A 22,310-nucleotide genomic window follows, 5' to 3' on the forward strand; every position below is an offset into this window, starting at 1 on the left:
AAGTTTGTATTTTTTATGTATAGAAACTGTAAAATAGAATGACCTATTTATAGTTAAGTGATGCCGGGATGAAATTATTTATATGAATTACTAAAGAAGCTTTCTTTTGTGAATATCTTCATCGTCCCAAAGGTTGATAGCACGAGTCAACTGATAAATGTATTCTCACTCAATTTAAACCATTCACACCGCCCCCCTCCTTTTGTTTTTCCTTTTTATTTATTAATGCATTTTCACTTTAAAAAAACAAATCAAAACAAAGAACGTGGTCAACTTTATTAAGCCCCGAGTCTTCCTGATGCAGAATGGAACAAGTTAATGAGGCATTCAAAGAATAGAACAAGTTGATGGGATATCCAAAGAATCGCGGCAAGGACTATCAAAATTCAAGGACGAATTCTCTCTAACCTAGGAATGATAATGTAGATCGGAGTGCTAGGACAGAGAGTCAAGACGAGAACACAGATGCGTGCAAAAGGGCTGGAGAAGCAAGCACAAGGACTATCGTTCAATATCCCGTCCGAGCGTGCAACTTGAGAAAACTCCCCATAGTAATTCCCGAGGCATCCGCCCGAAGCCCTGTTCGAATGCCTATATTATTGTTTCAATTTTGCACTTAATTTCTAGTTTTATTCAGTGACCGTCCGAGCAAAGGTGTGTTCCGTCCGAATGGAAAGCGTAGTTTTTAATAACCAACTTATTTCAGAGTTCAATTAGGGTTAGGAGTCTAGGGCTATAAATATATGTTTTATAGCTCCAAGAACGCAACTTTTGATTATGAGTCAATTTTTATCAAAAATAATACTCATAATTGATATGATCACTAGTGAATGATTGACAAGCCATGCATTAACTAATCACTTTACTAATTATAACATAAACCTGAATTTGTAAAAGAACTTTGGAGTAAAAGCTATAGTATCTTTAGTATCACTATTGACCTCATCAGTGATTAGCTCAAGACTTGTTCAATTACGAGCCCCAATATAAAATGAGTGATGATAGAGAGCACGCCCAGCGTGCATAAACAGTATGCACGCCGGATGTAAATTTTTTTTATTTTTTATTTTTTATAATTATTTTAATTATAAAGAAAAAAAAAAAAAAAAATTACGCCCGGCGTGCATACTGTTCATGGGGGCGTGCTCTCTGTCATCACTCAAAATATTACTCCTTTACTAATCTTTTGGACGACCACTTCCAACCTAGCCCACTGGCTGATATCCAGATTGCTACTTGATTGAAAACAATTATCCTGACATCCTAAATTTTAATTTATACCTTACTAGTTGAAATGATATTACGCTCAGAGATGTCAATCAACTCTTGCTTGTCTTGAAGAGCAATTGTTGAAGCAAGTTTTTTGGGAAGTCAGGTCAAGGATTGCTGTGAAAAGAGGTTTTCCTAGATCTAAGGAAAACCTTTTGTTGTGCTCTTTGTGGAATCTACCTGCTACTATTCTTTGTAATTTTGATTTGTAGGTTGTTTCCCCTGTTTTTTGCTTTGTGAGGGGTTGTTTCCTCTGTTTTCTTTGTAAGGGGTTATGTCCCTTGACTTTGGAAGGAGTTGTATCTGTGCTGTGGAGTTGCTCTATTTTGAGCTTTGGTTTAATGAAATACTTATTCATCTAAAAAAAAAAAAAAAAAAAGAGCCCAGGTGATCTTGTTATTTCCAGTAAATGCTATTTGCAGGCATTTACATGATGGCCCATGGGTGTGCATTTCCTTGGTTGCTCTATTATCAAGTTTCTTGCTTGGGAACCCTTCCAAAGAAACAGGAATACAAGTATACAACATAGCTCTGCTCTTAGTCTCTTGGTGCTGAAACCCATTTCTTTTTTTATGAGCAATTGTGCTAATCTTTGAGATAACTTAGGGTTTCAGTAATTGGAGACACAAACGTAAATAACCTGAAAGCCTCAAGGATATAATTAAGTGACTAGATTTGGAAAATCAATCCAAACGTATACAAAATAAAAACATCATGTCACATTAACAGCAACAAGGTAAATATTAAAACCCAAAACAGATTCACAATACCGCTATAGACATTCTAGTAGAGTTCCAGATTTCGTAACAAGTAGTGTTGTTCAAGAGACTAACAAAAAACAACAAAGGGCTTCATATTAGAAATACTAGTCAATAACAATAGGAGCATCCAAACTCTCACCCTCAAGACTGACCTTGTCTAGTAACTCAGATGGGAAGTCGCCTTTAAGAATTTGGACTCTGAATACGAGTTTCGTACTACAGCACTCCATAAGCTCAAACACACATGCATCCCCAACCTTGACATTGTTGTCATCTACGAATGCTCTCCATCCAGAAACAAATTTTTTATGACGAGCAGGTGTTCCATTATATGACATCTCCCAGTTCTTACCCCGACAGGACAGAACAGTGGGGATCACAAGAGAAGGAATTACTTGATGCAATTTTGTTGGAACCACCTATAAATTAATGTATGATAACAAATTAGGCCAGCTTAATTTCATGAACTGCTGATCTCAGTAATTGGACACCCTACCAACTAAAACAAAATTTAGCCTTCAATGCCCATAACTAAAATGATCAAGGGTTTGACAGGAAAATATGTTATCTTAGTTCAAGAGTATGCCTTCAAGAAAATCGTGTGTATTTAAATTAGTAGCCTTATAAAGTAATCGACAATTTCCACTGGTAGTTTAACACTTATGTTGTAAACATAGTATAAGTTGTTGTGAAGGAATTGACATGCAGAAGCTATGTAGCTTTTCATGTTAAAAAAGTTCTTTGGGTAAATATTGTGTAGTAGTTGTAAATGACTGAAATACAATGCGGGTGTGCGGCAAAAAGTTTTGTATAAGTGCTATGAACATCTGAAATGACGAAAATGAATATCATAGAGAATGAAAAAACATTGAGGATTTTCAGAAGAATTTTAAAGAATTTTTTTTGATAAGTAGAATTTTAAAGAATTAATAAGGATAATTCTAAAAGTAGGAGCTTGTTATCCGCATAGGAGCTTTGGAATGCAAAGAGGCTACTTCCCAAGTCTGCCGCGGTATAGCAATTGCTTACTACAAAGCAACTTAGCATGGATTTACCAAACATATTCTAGAAGTGCAGATAAAGAAGGGAGTAATTACCATTTGATACTGGGGTTTGACATTTGATTTTCCAATAATGAGATGAAAGTATGGCTTCCCTGAAAGAGGCCAATGTTCATCCCCTTCAAATTCACTCTTTTCCATAGGATTTAGTTCAGGCTGGGCCAATGGGACCTCCTCCATTTGGGATTTACTACTTGAATGCTTGGATTACCTGCCAAAGAGTCCACTGGAAGAAAATATTTGAAGTCATCAACTATGTTCCAAGTAAAAGTACTCAGTTATATTACAACACCTCAAGGCATAAAAAACTGAGAGAATCATTATACTGTGACACAACATACTTCCACATCCAATAGTAGCCATGAGAAGACATGGTATATGTAATTTCAAAAAGTTAAGAGGGTGCAAGCAACTTGATGAATATTGTAAAAGACAATTATAAATCAAGCATTGTATATGGTAGAGAATGCTAGACAAAAAATACAAATAAAGAAAGAAAGAAAGGAAATAAAGCTAGTTAGTCAATCTATTGCATGCATAATGGCAATAGTGAAACAGATAAGTAGCGGTATAAGGAAAAACGTAATCAAATATACATTCACTTAAAGCTCAAAGTTGCGACCATAAGGACTATAAAAAGGTATTAGAGAATTCATATTGGCTTAGTCATTTTAGATTTCTATCCAAAATGGCTAATAGGAGCCCAAAACAGGCCAGCATTGGCTTAGCTATCCATAATGCACAATGCATTTTAGCTACAATGCCTCTCCCACCCCTAAAATCACCTGCTCGTCCCTCAAGGCCCAATCCCAGTCCGCCAAGCACCAACTCCTCAGCCTCATCTCAAACCAGGACAGAGGACTCAAGATCCAGAAGGACCCTAAGAAAGCACTTTGATCACTGAAGTCATTGATGCCATGGCCATTCCCGGCCGCAATACAGCCACCATCGGCGGGTCCCTCTTCTAAGTCTACAAATTTTCCTCTGTTTAAACTGTACAAACAAACTCTTTTCTCCTATAAAGGCACCCTTTCAATATCCTCTCTGACGGTAAAAGACTCTCAAATGGAAGAAAAGCGCAACTGTAATGACAACAAACTGTTGGGGAGAAAAACAATTAAGGCGTTTTTACCTTGAGTACATCAATACACATATTTGAACATCACTATAGCCCAAAAACCTAAGCTATTGGGCTTGGGTCCACTTAGGTATATTAACTAATTTTTTTCTTTATACTTTCTCAATGTGGGAGTCAGCACTGACGAGTACACTCACAACACAAACCATCCTCCTTATCATGTTTGCAAGAAAAATTGTCAACAAGCAAATATTATCAAGCACTCAATAAGACAAGAAGTTATAGACATCGAAAAACACCCATATAGTATCACAAGTACCTGTGTGAAACTGGATTTTTCTGAAATCAATGGACAATCCAACTTTGGCTAACTTATAAGCTATGTCATCTCTTGTATCTCAGCAATATTAAAACTCAAGGTGCAATATCATTTATTAAGGCACCAACCTCAATGCTTGCAAGTTTCTATTTGAAAAGCACATGTGATCAAGAAGGCATCTCCTACTACTAATATTAAAAGACCATTTCCAATCCACCTAGACTACCAAGGGGTGGTTTCTTCATTTCCCCAGTTTTTGTTTGGCCAGCAAAGCACTATAAAGTCTTGCTTCAATTTTGTGTTAGCCCTCAAAAGAAAAAAAAGGTGCATTGAGGATTATGATTCTTCTCTAGGGATGGTGACAACAAATTCAAGTATCGTTTCAAGTGACTATTTTATGAACACTTACTGAAACTATAGGTAAACTAGAATACCAGTAGATAATATGTATCCTCATTTGATCTGCAACAGGGGAGGCTTACTAGAAACAGTCTAGTAACCTCCATCAGTTTCATATGCAATCTCAATGGAAGAGAATTCTAACAACAAGGTATCAATTATATAATGTAATCAATGGATGCTATACCCTCCCACAAAACAACTAGGGTGAGAAAAGTTATCCCACAATATCCAAAATGAAACGAAGTACCAATTATAGATTTCACATCAACAGTTACAGTGGGAAAGGAGATATATGCTCACTCAGCAAGTCAGCATATTAAGAATATAAGTGAAAGAAAATATAAGGAAATGGAAATTAAAGAAAAACATCGGAATAATATAATAGAGACAAAGAATTTTAGGTGGGATTAAAGCTGTAAGACTACATTTTGCTCTTATTCACTTGACGATGTTACAATACAAAATATTCCTATTCATAGGAGAATTTGGACAGATAAATATGTTAATCAAATCTATACAATCAAATCAACATTAAATCTGATTACAATCAAATCTCGTAATATATTCTAGCAACAAGGGTATAGCAATCCGGCCCAATACAGACTCTCTCACATTTACTGCTCGGATCGATTGCAAAATTGTTAGGGATCTCTATCTATCCGACTATAAGTGGGTGTCTGGGATGGCCTTGCGCTTCAACTTAATCATAAACATTCAAAATATGGATTTTGTCACTCCTACTCCCTTTATTTAAAAGGAAATCTGTAACATTTATTAGTCTCACTCCAAATCACTTAATAAAGAGGAAAAAAAAAAGGGGCAAACAGACACACACAAAGTACACAAACAAAACCATACATACACCCTTCAACGTCAACCACCTCAACAAATACCAAAGTCATGAAAGTGTTTCCAAAAACATTTTCTGTTTTAGACAAAAAGAAAATGTAGGTTGAAAAAAGTCGCATACTTTGAGAAAAGGCAACTTTAAAGCACATGAAGCTTCATAATTCATAAATATGAGATAAATGGATTGACAGTGTTAGTTAAGAAAGAATCTTTACCCAGAAAAACTTCTCAACACGATATTTTTGCGGTGGAAAAATCTTGCCTCAGTGCTTGTGATTCCAGTCAATCTTTCTAGTCCATAAAAGCACAAAAGTATAGAAGAGAGAGAGGGGGTTGCAGTTGCTTTTATTGCACGGATTTGCTTAATTGCTTCTCTTCTTCTTCTTCTTTCTTCTTTAGCATTGTTTTCTCTGTTCTATGTACGAGCAAAGAATTCAGACCGTCCCAACTCCCGAGTTTTCCACGTGTCGTTCATGCGCCGTTCCCATTTAATTTGCCACCTGTTTCATTGAAGTTGTTTCAGAGAACTTTACCACTTTATTCTATTGCTAAATGCTAATAATAATCACCACTTTAATACTTTAGATGTTTAAAAGATGCCTGAAAAAACGATTTTTATTATTTCTTATATTGCTAATAATAATATTAAATTTTTGGGCTCCGCTCGTGTGAATCATGTGAGATTTCAGTGTTCAAGATTTGAGCTCAACTTTGAACATTTATGTCTTTACGAGGTAATTCAATCGGCTGGAACCACGTCTAATGAAGCAAAGATTATTAGTTCGAATCACTATTTTCCTTCTTGTGCGGACATGTCAAAACAAAAAAAAAAACTTTGAAGATTTATTCAATTTCCTCTCACCAAGGAATAGTTTGTTAAACAGCTTATCATCTTCTCAATATTATTTACTTTCATTTTTCAAAAAAAATAATATCAAAACATTCTCATTTTTTTACTTTTTTTTATATCACATCATTTACTTTGGAATACAATCTTTTCCAATTCTAATAGATATTATAAGTTAGTTATATTATAAGGGTATTTTTATCTTTTTACTTTTTGAATAGACAAAAATACTATTACAATATAATTAACTGATCAAATGAGATCTTAATTCATTTACTTTGTATATCACATCATAAAATACAAAGACAAGCTTTTGTCGAGTACTTAGATCAACTCAGTATTAATTTTTATCATTTCTCCATTAAAAAAATTGTTAGCTATCCACTGATTACCAAAATAACAAAATTTTTGGTTACCAATTGATTTGGAATGTACGTTATCGAACTTTAATTTTGGAATGAGCCATAGCAAAACAATGGTGTCCTTAATTAGTTATTTTGCACTATTTATGTAGTGTAATGATCTGAAGCCTCGGCATATTAAGTTTGTGAGAAATACAAGTTTTTTAGTACTATTAACGGAGTTGTGTGCTTCGATTCCCATATAAGCAAATTAAGGGGTTCCTTGTTGTAGACACGAGAATTACTCGTTCACCTATTACACTATCATAATGATAATTTATTTCATTAAGCAATAGTTTACTCGTTTTATGATATTGCCTTAAGTAACAGTGTCGCTAACCCCAAATTCTTTGTTCACCGAATCACCAATCACCATCATGAAAATGGTCTTTAATATATATGACTTACCAAACAAAAAATGATTAAATAAGATAGATTGCTACTTGATTGAAGTTGTGTGTCCCCATTTTATTGTTGTGCAACATCTATTAACACAAGAAATTGACATCTTTCTATCAAAATTTTGGCTTACCTCACGACTTGATTGCTTTTTATCTTTATATATATTGTCAAAGTAAGTACTTCAATCTGTCCCTTATTTTTGTTTAAATTTATTCTAACTATTCTTTCACTAACTACTATATATATATATATATATATATATATATATATATATATTCCCCGCTGATATTGTATAGCATTGGATTGAGAACTTGGAAATAAGGGAATCTAAAAACTTAAAGAAGACTCGGAGGAAATGATTATAGAGTGAGAATAATTTTTATAAGGTCTTGGTATAAATCAAGACCTTTGTGCCCACCCATAATGGCACAAACCAAGACCTTTGTGTCCACCCATAAGAGGTTGACACCTCAGCTTGAAACAAGACAACAAAACGAGAACGAAACACCAGATCATACCAAATTTAAACCCTAAAAAACTTCTCGATCTACTTTTTCACATTAACCATCCATCATGCTACCGTCGCTGCTCATTCGAAGCTGGACGTCACCACCCTAGATGGCATAAACTCTATCGCACAAAGCTTTGTTAGGTTCATCCCTCTCTTTGTCTTGATTTTATCAAGCAACATCCATAGCCGTTTTGGTCTAAGCTTATTACGATGGGCATGGTAATGCAAAATTGAGGGGATCTTATAGTTGGGCATTAATGTATCAATGGTTGAGCGGTAGATCCAGAGAAAGAGATGAAGCTAAGAGATCCAGCGGCCTAGGCGGTTGATAAGAGAGAGAGAGAGAGATAAATAACTTACCGGCATGGGTGGTGTGTTTGGCATCTAGTTGACGGCGGCGGCAACGTGGTGGGTGGTGCGGCTTGGGGGTAGAAGTGTGAGAGAGAGAGAGAGAAGATAAATTGCCAATATGGGTAGTGGCGTAGTAGCGGCGACGTGATGGATGGTTAATGTGAAAAATAGATGAAGAGTTTTTTTAGGATTTAAATTTGGTATGATTCGGTGTTTTGTTCTCATTTTGTTATTTTATTCTAAGCTGAGGCGTCAATCTCTTATTAGTAGGCACAAAAATCTTGATTTATGCCAAGACCTTATAAAAATTATTCTCAGATTGATTAATTATTCTTTGGTATATATATGCACTTGTTAATTTAAGCAGGACAAAAATATTGTTTTTGTTTGTGATTAGAGAACTTAATTATTATATTTTTCACAACCCTGCCCACCCTTGGATTCCTTCTTGTCTTCTTGGAATTGAAACAACTTTAAACACGAGAATAATAATGCCTTTAATATTTGTAGTACGTACTTCAATCTGTCTTCAGAGATCTTCACCAACAAATTTGACCAACTCACGTGGCTCACGAGACACTGTTGGCTTCCAAAACCTCACCATGCATCCAGGCCGTCCACTTCAGTCGAGAAAACACAACTTATATATGCCCTCATACACTGTCCGATATTGTACGGAGGAAAGACACGATTTAACTAAAACTTCATCTTGGCCGTCCACTTCAGTCCAGAAAACACAACTTATGCATGCCCTCATCCAGTTGGATCTTGTACGGAGAAAAGACACGGATTGTAAATTCTACACGGAAACAAATTGGCATGGCCATTGGGTTTTTGGCTCGTAGACCAAGAGAGGAGCCGCCTTTAATGGCAGTTTAGAGGTAAAACTGCCCGAGATAACGCAAGAACCAAATCCTAAGCATTTTCCTTAGAATTTCACTTAAATTAATTAAGTAAACAAAAATTTCTTATCAAATTCTCTTAATTATTTAATTATCTTAAACATTTTTCTTTTCTATTGGTGACAACGTGTCCTATTAATAGTCTGAGTAATTCTATTTAGTAGAATGCTATATGATTACTATACAACTAAAAAGACATGACAATGAAAATTAACCTCTTAAATTTTTTTTCTTTACAAGTAGTGATTGAAAAGCTTATTTTTACTTATACATCCTCAAATTGTATGACAATTATAAAATAGTATGGTAAATAGCATTACTCTAATGGCTTCCATTAGAAAATCCAAATACAAGATCAACATAAAGAGTTATATATTATCATTGGCATACCGCATACACTTTGTATCTTGTTTTGTGTTGTTATACCGTGTACCCTTTATTTTTAAGCATTAAGGTGTTTATATTTGTTAGTGCTACAAAACCTTAGAGACCAATTAGTGATTTTCCTAAAATAAATTCCAATTTGTGTACATATATTCTTTCCATAGTCAAAGTTTCAAGAAAAATAAAAACATAAAAAATTGAAAAGTCCAAACCCTAAATCTGGAGAGCAAAACTACTATGTGTCCTTAAAAAACATATGCTTTGTTAATAATTTTATTAAAAAAACCATGGGAATTGGGATTTTGTGTTTATTGTTTAATGAACCTTTGCTCATGTACGTGCGACATGCCCATCCACCTTTGACACTTGGTGAACAACGATTATATCCACAAGTCCGCAACTACAAAAGCCAAAATGGCCAAAAACACAGAAAAATATTGACCTAATTTCCTAAATATAAATCAATAGAAAATTCAAGGCATATATTGTATATAAGTGCGAAAATATTAACCTATAAACTTTAAAAAAGTGTCACCTTGCTGGGTTGTGAAATGTAAACTCTACCAATGAAAGTTTTGGGCTTTTTTCATTACACGACATATGAATCCATCAAAAATTAAGGTATCGGCTGAAACACTTTTATGAACATGGTTCTCTTTTAAATTGGGCTGGAAGAAGTTTCTTCGACTCAGTTTATGTGTTATTTAAACATGTGAGATGTATGTATTTTTGTAATAGCAGGGATAATGTTGAAATAAATAATATTAAAAATTTATACGCATCTTACATGTTATTAAAAAAATGACATGTTAGTTTTATAAACTAAGTTGAAAAAACTTTTTTTAACCTAATTTGGAAAAAAATTGTCCTAATCGGAAAAGTTTTTTTTTTGAACTGTGTTGAGGGAAATTTTTTCAATTTAATTTATTAAATTAAAATATATTTTAAAAATATATCTCATACACTTTTAATTTAATTATTATAAATTTTTAATAATTTTTAAAAATTTAATAGATCGAATTAAAAAAAGAAAAAGAAAAAATCTTTCCATCTAAAGGAAGCTTTATCCTAAATGGAGGCCAGCCCTCCGAAGCTCTCCAGGTGTTTCTTTTAAATTTTGCGGTCTCGGTCTTGGGACAGGTGTCATCGTGATCTTTGTTACTCTGAAAACGCAATGAAGCCCATAATTACCAATTTACCACCCACCAAATGAAACCAACAGGGGTAGCAAAGTAAAACGCAATCCGTGGAAAGACACGGATTACCCAAAACTTCATCTTGGCCGTTCACTTTAGTCCAGAAAGCACAATTTATGCCCTCATCCACTGTTCGATCTTGAAAGAATACCTCCTAGGTCAAGGGCATTTTTTTATTTTAAAGGTGGTGTTTGCCCTCAGCTAACCAAAGGGGCTTCTTAATGTGGTGAGTTTGAAGTGATAAGTGCAAATAAGGTGTAATTCATATGGATAAGTTTATTTGTCACATACTGTTTGTTGTGAAGTTCTTTTGTCGATACACATTGTTTAAATTTTCTAGTCAAGGAAATCATCAGGCCATTTTGTTCCATAATGTTTGGTATCAGGTCGTGTATCTTTATAAATATCTCGGTTAGAAAAGTTTATTAAGATTTGTAAGTCATTAGAGTGTGGGTATTTTGGTCATTGTCAATTGTATTTTGGTATTTTATTATTTTATCAAACAATTGAATAGTATGTTAGGAGTCTTTTGCCTCCCATTTTTAGTGAACTAGGCTCTTTGGAAAACTCTTGCTATCTTCAATTATAAATAAGTTAGGGTTACCTCTCCCTCAACACATTCAGCTGATCTAACTCACAGCAATCCAGGTACACAAGAGTGAGAGAGAGATGGAAGTTGCTCAAGTGCTTCACATGAATGGAGGAATGGGAAATACAAGTTACGCAAACAACTCCCTACTTCAGGTAAACTCGGTAACTTACTCGTGAAATACTTAACTGAAATAAAATAACTATAGAGTCAGGGTTTGGATTATCGCTTATTTCTTATACACAAGAACTCATTCAAATTCTTTGTCTGGATCACTTTGGACAGCAAAAGGTAATATCGATGACGAAGCCCATTACAGAGGAAGCTATAAGCAATCTCTACAGCAGCATGTCGCCAAGGACGCTAGCCATGGCTGACTTGGGTTGTTCTTCTGGACCGAACACTTTGTTCCTCGTTTCTCAACTTATGGAGGTGGTTCACAATCTATGGCGAAAGCTAGGGCATGATCAATCACCTGAATATCAAGTGTTCTTGAGCGACCTTCCGGGGAACGACTTTAATACCATTTTCATGTCGGTTCCAAGCTTCCTGAAAAAAATGAGCCTTCAACTGGGGCCGGACTCCGGTCCATGTTTCTTATCAGGAGTTCCCGGTTCTTTCTACGGCAGGCTTTTTCCGGCCAATAGTCTGCATCTTGTCCATTCTTCTTATAGCCTCCATTGGTTATCTCAGGTTAATTAATTACTCTTAATTAACAGAAAATACATATATTAATGTTATAATTAATATCCATATTCATATGATACGAGGTTGTATCATTAGGTTCCTGAAGGGTTGGGTAGCAACAATAAAGGGAACATTTACATGGCATCCACAAGCCCGCCAGGTGTACTTTGTGCCTACTACGAGCAATTTCAAAGAGATTTTTCAATCTTTTTGAAATGTCGTGCAGAGGAGTTGGTGGGAGGAGGAAGAATGGTTTTAACAATTCTGGGGAGAAGGAGCGAAGATCCATCTAGCAAAGAGTGTTGTTACATCTGGGAGCTTTTGGCTACGGCACTCAATGACATGGTCTCCGAGGTAACTTCTATGGATTAATTAATAGAAATGTTTCATAGTCTTTAGTAATAATTTTACCATTCGGATTGCTAGTAGGTTTTATGTAGTCAATATGATAGAGTTCTTACATGGTCCAATTGCCTGAATCAGTCTGAAGCAGACGAGCTTTCTACTTGAATAGGTGATTTTATAGGAGCTCTCAAATTACATGCTAACACGTATTAATAAGTTTTTTTTTTTAAAAAAAAAAAAATTATATATCTAGCATTTTTCAATATCTATTGTGCTAAAGCATATGTTGTAACAATATTTCAGGGCCTCATAGACGAAGAAAAATTGGATTCCTTCAACATTCCTAAGTATACGCCATCTCCATCAGAAGTGGAGTCCGAAGTTGTAAAAGATGGATCCTTCTGCATTGATCGTCTAGAGGTTTCTGAAATCAACTGGAATCCTTACGACAGTGAATCATTCAGCTCGTCCGATGCGTTTTCTGATGGCGGATACAATGTTGCAAAGTGTATGAGAGCTGTGACTGAACCATTGCTTGTTACTCATTTTGGAGATGCAATCATTGAAGAGGTTTTCTGCAGATACAAAGAAATCCTTTCTGATCGCATTTCTAAAGAAAAGACACAGTTTACCAATGTGACCATTGCCTTGACTAAAAGAGGATGATTAAGGTCAAGATAAAAACATAAATATAGAAGTACTTCCAAGTCTCCTTATGAATAAATCTTGGCCATCTCACATTTATTGGCGAGTCGAGGCTTGTGGAAGAAAAATATCATAAAGTTAATTATAAGGTTATTAATAAATAATGTTAATCCAATCAAAGTCATTTCATCTTATGAATGAATCACCTCGTATGGTTGTCCAATAATAATGTGTGGTAGTTCCTTCAATAAAATTACATAAAACAAAAAAAAGAAAAAAAGAAAAAAGAAGTGGTTGTTCAAGCTATTGTATTATTATTACTAGCCACTTTTTAAAAACACTATACATCAAACTCTTTAAATAATTCTCTATTTTAACTAAATGTATCTAAAAATGAGAGTGCCAGTATTATTAAAACATTTTTCCATTTCCTCCAACTCTTTTTGGGGACAGATGCAATAAGCCTTAGCTTGACTTGACTTGATTGGAGGGTCGAAACAACGCGGTTTCTAACATGAAAGTAAAAAAGGCTACAATATGTTTTTGATAGGAAAGCTCACGAGAAATTGCAGCCTGGTCGAACTCTAAACCCAAAACAGGATATCCCACTACACCATATACACTTACGGCCTAGAATTTCCCCTCATGTTGCTTCCCTTATATGCTGTTGTTCATGAGCAACTTTTTTTTTTTTTTTTTTACAGATCGAAGTCAATACCTTTATATCACATTAATCATTTTTTATTATTATTTAAATAAAAAACTTACAAACAAAAACATTTCCCAAACACACCTGTTTGTACATGGAGTACTGAAGAGACTTGACTTGGTTTAGGAACGCCGTGCACAAGGGTGTAGAAAAGTCTTGAAGAAGACTGCAATGTCTTTACATCAGGAAAGTTTGGTCATGTTTGAGAAGATTGTGATGAAACGTGGATGTCTTCATCTGGCTGTACAATGCCGTGCACCAGGGTGCATGTAGAAATTAATAGAAGTAGAGATGATAGAGATATGACATGTGTTGGAAGTCCCACATTGCCTGGGTATTAAGGAGATTGTCCATTTATAAGGTGAGAGGAAACCTCAATTCTTGAGCTAGTTTTTGGGTTGAGTTAGGCTCCCCTCACCCTTATAAATGGACAATCTCCTTAATACCCAGGCAATGTGGGACTTCCAACAACATGTCACATGTGCAAACATTTAAGAATGCCCTGAACCAGGGTGTAGAAATACCCATGATGAAGACATTCCCATGTCTTTGGCTTTCTGCTGCTTTTAAACTTTGATGTTGCTGAAAGTTTTACATGAAAAAAAAAAGAGATCAAATTCACGTATGGAGGTTAACAATTTGTGTAGGTAATGTTGATCAAATTAAATAAAAAATTTCTTTATATAGATGTTTGCCCAAGTGGTTGGACCTTATGATTGATAGACCAATTATCCCAAAAACTTAAGCTTATAAGAAAAGGTAAATTTAATCACTTAATAATTACTCTAACACTTTCCCTCACGTGTGAGTTCAAATTCTTTTTTAATAAGTGAGGCCCAACATGCATGTGGAATATTTACTTGAAAATAGGGGGTGAATTTGATGGAGTCAAGGTTCAATTATAAACTTTTGGCTCTGATACTATATTAAACCATCACTTGTCCCAAAAAAACTTAACTTTATAAGAAGAAGTAAATTTATTTACTTTATTATTACTCTAACTAGCTTAGAGCCCGCGCCATGCGCGGGGCTGTTCACTTATCTCAAAAGTTTAAACCGATAGGAAACTTTGTTGATTCATAGAGCGCTGAGAAAACTTAAGAACAATTACAGTAATATTAATATTAAGAACAATTACATCAACTTGTACCAAAATTTCATCTCTTGAACCTTAAAAAAATAAATTGACAGCAGTCTGAATTCTAATTAAAGCAAAAAAGAAAAAGAATGCATTAAAAAAAATCCTTGAACTATTTCTCAATCAATGTTTTGAAACTTTTTGTTGATCAAACTCTTGTGTTGAGTATGTCGCTTTCTTTTGCAAAGCAATTTGATCGGAATGTTGTCGTCATCATCATCATCGACTGTTTCTATATCTTCAATAGGTAAGGAAAAAGACATGGAAGAACTTTGAGTGAAGATTTGTTCATCTTCGTTTTCAGAGCTGGACCCCTCAAGTGTTGTAATTAGAGGCATCTGTTGATTTAATGGAGTTTCTTGTAATCATTAAATTTCATTAGAAGATGCATAACTTATGTAGGAAAATAATGTGTAGATAAAAATAAATAAATAAATAGAATGAAATGTTACCTTTTGGATATTTGAAACATGTGATTCAAAGATTATTGAAACAGTATAATTCTCCGATCCTCTTATCAAATTATAATCATTAAGCCGCAATTGAAATATATGCTCTTGGGAAACAATTTTTTCAATTTCTCTTGGTAACATATTGTCATTCAAATCCTATATAAATATAAAAGAGCATAATGTTATAACAGGTTAGAGTATGTTGTATTGTTTTTTGTTTATGCAAAGGTAGTGTGAATTTTTTAGATTTTTGTTACCTCATCTTGCATGTTTGCAAGTTCGTTTGCTGTCTTGCCTATAAGTTTTTCAGCCTCTTTGTCAAACACAACAAATGTTGCTGAATCAGTTGTATCGGATACTTCTAATTGTATCTTATACCTGCTTCATTTCCAAATTGATTAGTAGTAGGAACTATATATTTATATACATACATATTAAATAGTAATTATTTATTTATTTTTTATTTTTACCTTGGTACAGAATGTTTAGGTTTCACTTTACAACGTTCACACCAAAAAGATCCTCCTATAATCTTAACCTTCGCCTTGTATGTAAGACACCCAACATAGTACCATCCAAACTTGGTGTCTATTCTATTGACTTTGCATAAACATGTAATTAATACTTCCTGCAATATTAAGTTTTGTAAAAAGTAAAATAAATGATAAAGTATTAGTGATATTATAGATTAAGATTTAGATCTTAGAATTACACTTGATCAAGGGCTCACACCTTTGTCTCTGATTTCGAACCCATTTGTTTTATTTCAGCAACGGTCTTTCTATTATGCAAGGCTAGTTCTTTGTCTGGTATCATTGGTGGTCGTTCTTTCTTCAATTCTTTAACTTCCGTTACCGTGACATTGTTCAACCTATTCATTATAAAACATATATATGGGTTTAGTTTCCATTTTCTTTGTTTAAAAAAAAAAAAAAAAATTGCGAATATTTGTACTTATCAAGAACTCTGGAAACTTCAGGTATTTTAAGGTTGATGTACACCCTTGTTGCGCTTGTTGATGATAAATTGTATTCGTCTACAAAATTTTCAAAGAGAAATCCATTAACATATACAAAATGAAATACACATTATATGATTTTAAATATAGTGAGTAAAATACTTACCTCTGAAAATTTTCACAGTAGTTGAAGTTACTATTACAATGAAGGGACTTGTATAATTATTATAGAAATCCTCATCTATTTGCAGTGCTGTAGATCCCCACAAAGTTGTTTGCAAACATATGTTTCTGACATGGTAGATGACTATAAGTTAGTATCTCAATTTTTACTTTATGTTATCTTTATTTGATATGAAGTTATGGTTTTTAGGGTTCAATAGCTCATCGTATTTGACATGAAAATAAAAATTATGTCTTACTCTTCTAGTAACAACTTAATTTTTTGAATTTTTGTTGGACGACCTTTCGAATTAATCTCCCCAATAACTCCAATTGATTCTAACCTGCCAATTACATCTGCAAATCAAAGAAATTGATTCAAATAAAGTTAGTATTGAATTTTCATTTTGTATCATTTTGAATAATTTGTAAATATATTTTCAAATATATGAAAATAAATGATTGATATACCAGTCAAATAAGTAACGTCATTGCAACGACTTGTTATGGTTTCATAATCAGCCAACTCAAATCCATGTTCAGGTATGGAATGATTTACTCCATGGATCTTAGAGATTGATGTTGTCGACATAAAATTTATTTTGACATGGTTTTGCACTGGACGGTATTTTGCTCTATATTCCTCGACAATAAAATTTTTGACCGCATAAATACATCCTTCATTAAAGAGAGGTCGAAAACGCTGAGCGAAATTCTTTCTAATACACGCATGTATTAGTGTTCCCTGAAAAGAAAAAAAAAATTGTTTCACAAATTTATTATTTTATATTTGAAAAGGATTTAATTGAGAAAAAATGAATACCAACTTACATTTTCATCAGCCATTATCATATCAAGGCTGATAAGCTCATTGCCATTTGCTACGTTAACTGCATCTCACATCCTTATTATTCTAACTTTCACATTCCATGAGTCTTTCTCGGTTGATATTTGATTCAGAGGTGTGTAAGTCATGTTGATATGATTCTATACCTGCACACAATTTATATTAGTTAGGTTTACTTATATTTCTAGGAAAAAATTTCGACATTTCAAATCAAGCTACAATGTAAGACTCAAATTTATACTAAATGTTACCTCTAGGTAAATTGTTGAAAATTTCCTTGTATACTATATTTTTTGTATGAAATTGGTCATCATAATGTTCATCTGCAATGTATACTCTAAGGCCATTTCTACTTGTAACCCTGGATATAGCGACATATAATTGACTATGGCTGAAGACAGGTTTAGGTAGAAAAAAGGCCTACACGTTGCAATGACTGGCCTTGACTTTTATTAATAGTCATAGCAAAGCAAATAGATACTGAAAATTGTCTTCTTTTCAGTACAAAAGGCAATTTAGAATCGGAAGGAGATAAAAGTATTCGTGGAATGAATACTTTATGTCCAACATGAGTTCCCGATATGATTTTAGCTTCTAACACCCACTTTGATAATTGAGTAACCAAAAGTCTAGTACCATTGCAAAGTCCAGCACTCTGATTTAAATTACGAAGTAACATTATAGGGATTCCAACTTTGAGCCTGAGTTTATGATTTGGAATACCGGGAAACTTCAATGAATTTAAGAATTCTACTGGATACATAAGCTCTTGGTCTTGAATATTGCTTGCAGCTTTACATATTGAATCTGCACTGAGATATGTTTCTTCACCTTCGTTAATAAGATCAATTATGTAGTCATTTATGTCTTGCACGGCATCATTTGTTGGAGCTAAAATTGCTCTATCTTCTAAATACTTTGCATCGGTGTATTTAGTTTGCAACTCGGGATAGATAGCATCCACAATATCATTAATAGGATGAGTACCATGTGGAATTAGTAAATCAGATGGTATCTTAATCAATGCTTCACCTTCGCTATCATCTAATTCGCCCTCACCTATTTTCAAAATCCATTCTGCAAATTCTTTTGCTGCATTATCATCGGGATTTTGTTCAAGTCTCATATTCTTTGTCAAAGTAAAAATTGTACAATACTTCCATAATGAAGACCTGTTAACTGATGCCTCAACAATTTCTTCTCTTCGGCCTTTAGATACAACCGGTAATATTTGTCGGAAATCACCACCAAGAACAATTGTCTTTCCTCCGAAGGGTTTTTCTTCACTTTGTGGATCACTAAAACGTAAAATATCTCTTAGTGAACGATCAACAGCTTCAAAACAATTTCGATGAGTCATAGGCGCTTCGTCCCAAATTATTAGATCCGTTCTTGCCATTAGGTTTGCAAGTTGTGAACCTTGCTTAATCCCGCAAGTTGAGCTATCTGTTATATTAATCGGTATCTGAAACCTTGAATGAGCAGTTCTTCCGCCAGGTAACAACAATGCTGCAATCCCAGATGATGCAACTGCAATGACTATTTTCCCTTCTGAGCGCAATCGACATATCAAGGTTCTCCATAGATAAGTCTTTCCAGTGCCGCCATGTCCATAAACGAAGAAAACACCACCCTTTTTTTCTATGACTGATCCAATTACTACATCATATATCTTTCTTTGTTCATAATTTAGACCCTTAAGAAGTTTGATATGCTCCTCTGCCAAAACAACCCTATCATAATCCAATTCTTCTTGCAATAATCTATTGCTACTTTGACTAAGAAGTAATGTGTTTGGATATGGCATTGTCTCAAATTCTCTCAAAGATCTTGCATTTTTGTTCAATAACCGTTCGGTATCACAAAGTGCATAGTCTTGTAATTGCGAGTCACTAAGATGTAGGTCATTATATCGTAAAATTCTTCTTTCTCGCTGCAAAATATCCTCAGATAACAATTTCCAATTTGAAATCCATAGTTTGTAAGGGTCGGCAACCTCACAAAAAATCAACATTGTTGCAAAAAGTTCACGAAGTTGCTTCCCTGAAGCCCAATACGACGCATGATTTAAAGCTTCATGCCACTCTTTATCATCATCAAGCAAACCAAGAGCGTAACATGCTGACTTGAAAGTTGGGTACAACACACTATTTACAGTTCTTATTTCCTCAAAAGATCGAGGTCCTTTAACAATGTTAAGCAACATTCGCAAATAAAATCGTTCACCACTTCCAGGATGAGAGTAGAATATCCGTCCTACACATAATCTTTGCTTCCTCAATTTCCATTCCTTGTCTTTGTTGTGCCAAACCCATTTGGAAGGGAAATCAGAATAAGTCAATTCTCTTGCTTCTTCATACAAAGCATTTGTTTTCATCCATTCAGTAAATTTAGTCTTTCTAATATTCGGTTGATTCAAAACATTATCTAAGGAATCTGAATCATCAAACATGACTGGTTGTTCATTTTCAAGATGAAAATTTAATCTCTCAACTGCAGGTTCTCGATAATGGATTTCAAACTGAAAGATTCTCCAACATGCCTCTATAGCCGACACATATCTGCAATCTAAATATGCTTTTATTTCATCAATATTTATCACATGTTGTATTCCAGTAGATCCATCGACGTGTAGATTTTCTTCAAGAATTAGAGTTGCACGATCAGGTCCTTTATTTATATATTTGAATAAGTACTTGATAGACCTTGAACGATTACACCACTCAACATTTATATGTGACTGATATTTCACCAATAAGTCAATATTGTGAGGAACTATAAATCGATTGTCAAGTTTGACACCATTTTTTTCAACAAATCTTCCATTGTTCCTCCTTTTATACACTGGAAAGCCATCTTCATCAACTGTAGTTTCAGAGTAAAATCTCTTTGGAAAATGCTTGCTACATTTGTTGCCAATCATACAACTTGATTTTGGATTTATAGAGCCGCAAGGACCATGTACCATAAATTGTTTGACAACATCATAAGCTTGAGGATCTTTGTTCAAATCTGGCACTTCTGCGGAGATTATCCTATCTATTTCTACTGGTGTTGGATGTTTGTCCTCAGGATGTAGAAAAAGCAATATATGAGCATGAGGCAATCCTCTCTTTTGGTATTCAATAGTGTAGACAACTGTAAGCACAATAAAATTTAATTATGTTGGGTATAAAAATTAAAAATTAGAAGATAACAAAAATGGTTAGTTTAGAATACCAGCCAGTAATCTCCCAAAGTGTCGTCCATGCTTTAAGTCATATAATAGCTGATCGAGCTTGATCTTAAAGACTCTTGCAAGTATATCAGGTCGATCCTCAGGTTTCTGACCAGGATTCATAGATAGAAAGCTTTCAATTTCCGGCCATTTCGCATTGCAAGTGAAAGTAATAAATAAATCAGGAGAGCCTGCCCATCTACAAATTGCCATTGCATCTTAATAATTCTCAATCATATATCTTGGGCTTCCCGTAAAAGTCGAAGGCAAAACAATTCTTTTCCCAATAGATGCAGGGGTGGTATCGCCTCTCATAACTGCATCCCTCAGACCACTATACAATTCAATCTTCAATGCACTTTGGTTACGTCTTACCCACATAAGCCGCATTCCTTCAATACATGTGTATGCATCAACAACAAACTGCTGAAATAAGCGGCCACCATATATCAAAGTATTTCCTTCACCTTGACATTCTTGCAACCGGTATGCATAGTACTCCCTCATTGTTACATAACTGTTTGTGTTATGTCTAGTTCCGTTAACACTTCTATGTAAAATGCCAAGCCTAAATCCATCCTCTCCATATGGAAATAGAAGAGGATACTGCAATGCCATATACGATGGATGCAACTCGTTGATCCTCTATAATCCACCTTCTTTATAATCCACAATAACATCACGGTGTGCATTCTCAACACCAATGTCACCGATGATAATTGCAGCAATTTCAGAACATGTGGGAAGATTGTGCTCTCTTCCATCAGTTGATCGTGATTCAATAATACGTAATCTTAAGTGGTGGACATTATCTTCTCTAAAACGATCTCTAGCCATACGAAAGATCTTCACCAATACATTTGATTCATCTAACATTTGGACCAGGACATCAACAATAGATCGGTCAAGGTTATTGTCAGAGCGATTCAAGGAATTCATTCTATTTGGAACTTCATTTTCAGTGTCGTAAAAATATAATTGCGCAAAACGCGGGTTCAAGCCGTCACCTGGGAGTAATGATCCAATTCTATGGTGGTTTTGACCATTAAGGCGAAAAATATAACGACCTCTTCCATCGTTAATACTATTATCCACATTCCCACCCATTGATGTCATAGCAAACATAGAATTATAACTTCTTATTTGTGCCTTAAAGTTTTTTGAACGCTGCCCACCAGCAGGATTTAGCAAGTCTTCAAGAATAATAGGTGGTTTCTTAAGCAAAGGCAACTTGACTTGACCTTCCATACAACATAGAGAAAATTTAGGATTAGGAGGCTTCCTAGATTTTGTTGTTCTTTCTTCATACCATACTATTGCACCACAATATTCACATACACATGATGGTTCACCAAAATTCCAAGGTTCAACAAATTTCCCTGTATGAAATAGAAGTAAAGAAAGAAAGAAAGATATTTTGGATTAAATTTAACGTTGTTCTAAGCTTTTCATATTTTTTATCAAAAAAATTTAGTTAAGTCATTTACTTGTAATATCTTCTGTGCCTGAACCATAGCTGCATCCACCTTCTGTCATATTTTGACCAGTTGAATATGTTGGTTGAACGAAGTTGACATCCCTAACTTCGCTAGAGCCACTTCCGTTATCCACACTAATAACTCCTTGATTTGTTTTACGTCGTTTATGTTGTGAACGTCTCCCATTCTCCATTTCGTTCCTATTATTTGTCATACTTTGACCAATTGAATTCGTTGGTTGAACGTTGTCGCAATCCCTAACTTGCCTAGATTTTTTTGCATTCATAATCATCCGCCTTCGATGTCGTGAAAGTCTAGTATTTTCCATTTTGTTTCTATTTTCCTATTGC

At 34.5% G+C, this 22,310-nt stretch overlaps 3 protein-coding genes and 2 pseudogenes across 4 annotated transcripts; 1 reads left to right on the plus strand and 4 right to left on the minus strand.

Moving 5' to 3' along the window:
• Positions 1-1,975: 1,975 nt before the first annotated feature.
• On the minus strand, positions 1,976-6,210 carry LOC132167883 (B3 domain-containing protein Os04g0386900). Of its 2 annotated transcripts, none has more exons than XM_059578920.2 (3): positions 5,955-6,210; positions 3,128-3,317; positions 1,976-2,449 (listed from the first exon to the last, which is right to left on the minus strand). In XM_059578920.2, exons 2-3 carry the CDS (start codon positions 3,269-3,271, stop codon positions 2,135-2,137), a joined length of 459 nt encoding a protein of 152 aa, XP_059434903.2. In that variant the 5' UTR covers positions 3,272-3,317; positions 5,955-6,210; the 3' UTR covers positions 1,976-2,134. The 2 variants fall into 2 exon arrangements, with proteins under 2 accessions (XP_059434903.2, XP_059434904.2); XM_059578921.2 differs by lacking the exon at positions 5,955-6,210 and adding an exon at positions 5,503-5,631.
• A 5,156-nt stretch (positions 6,211-11,366) lies between these two features.
• On the plus strand, positions 11,367-13,174 carry LOC132167289 (S-adenosyl-methionine 4-1-methyl-2-pyrrolidinyl-3-oxobutanic acid methyltransferase-like). The gene is made up of 4 exons (XM_059578208.2): positions 11,367-11,477; positions 11,608-12,015; positions 12,106-12,363; positions 12,658-13,174. The coding sequence occupies exons 1-4, from the start codon at positions 11,403-11,405 to the stop codon at positions 13,018-13,020; spliced, it is 1,104 nt and encodes a 367-aa protein (XP_059434191.2). The 5' UTR covers positions 11,367-11,402; the 3' UTR covers positions 13,021-13,174.
• Positions 13,175-14,965: 1,791 nt separating this feature from the next.
• Positions 14,966-17,341, minus strand: LOC148587147 (replication protein A 70 kDa DNA-binding subunit B-like; annotated as a pseudogene).
• Positions 17,332-20,695, minus strand: LOC132169398 (uncharacterized; annotated as a pseudogene).
• A 432-nt stretch (positions 20,696-21,127) lies between these two features.
• On the minus strand, positions 21,128-22,153 carry LOC148587148 (uncharacterized). The gene is made up of 2 exons (XM_088513419.1): positions 21,970-22,153; positions 21,128-21,861 (listed from the first exon to the last, which is right to left on the minus strand). Exons 1-2 carry the CDS (start codon positions 22,151-22,153, stop codon positions 21,128-21,130), a joined length of 918 nt encoding a protein of 305 aa, XP_088369545.1.
• Positions 22,154-22,310: the final 157 nt, after the last annotated feature.

This window comes from Corylus avellana, chromosome 2 (assembly GCF_965113065.1).
Source record: "Corylus avellana chromosome 2, dhCorAvel1.hap1.2, whole genome shotgun sequence".
Taxonomy (NCBI): Eukaryota; Viridiplantae; Streptophyta; class Magnoliopsida; order Fagales; family Betulaceae; genus Corylus; species Corylus avellana.

What these genes read in the sequence shown, in the direction of transcription:
- LOC132167883 (XM_059578920.2), bottom strand. Translation starts at nt 3,271, where the DNA reads ATGGAGGAGGTCCCATTGGCCCAGCCTGAACTAAATCCTATGGAAAAG. An exon ending in TCAAACCCCAGTATCAAATG is followed by an intron (nt 2,450 to 3,127) that starts GTAATTACTCCC and finishes ATTAATTTATAG; the next exon opens with GTGGTTCCAACAAAATTGCA.
- LOC132167289 (XM_059578208.2), top strand. Translation starts at nt 11,403, where the DNA reads ATGGAAGTTGCTCAAGTGCTTCACATGAATGGAGGAATGGGAAATACA. An exon ending in CAAACAACTCCCTACTTCAG is followed by an intron (nt 11,478 to 11,607) that starts GTAAACTCGGTA and finishes CACTTTGGACAG; the next exon opens with CAAAAGGTAATATCGATGAC. An exon ending in TCAATGACATGGTCTCCGAG is followed by an intron (nt 12,364 to 12,657) that starts GTAACTTCTATG and finishes ACAATATTTCAG; the next exon opens with GGCCTCATAGACGAAGAAAA.
- LOC148587148 (XM_088513419.1), bottom strand. Translation starts at nt 22,153, where the DNA reads ATGGAGAATGGGAGACGTTCACAACATAAACGACGTAAAACAAATCAA. An exon ending in AGGCACAGAAGATATTACAA is followed by an intron (nt 21,862 to 21,969) that starts GTAAATGACTTA and finishes TATTTCATACAG; the next exon opens with GGAAATTTGTTGAACCTTGG.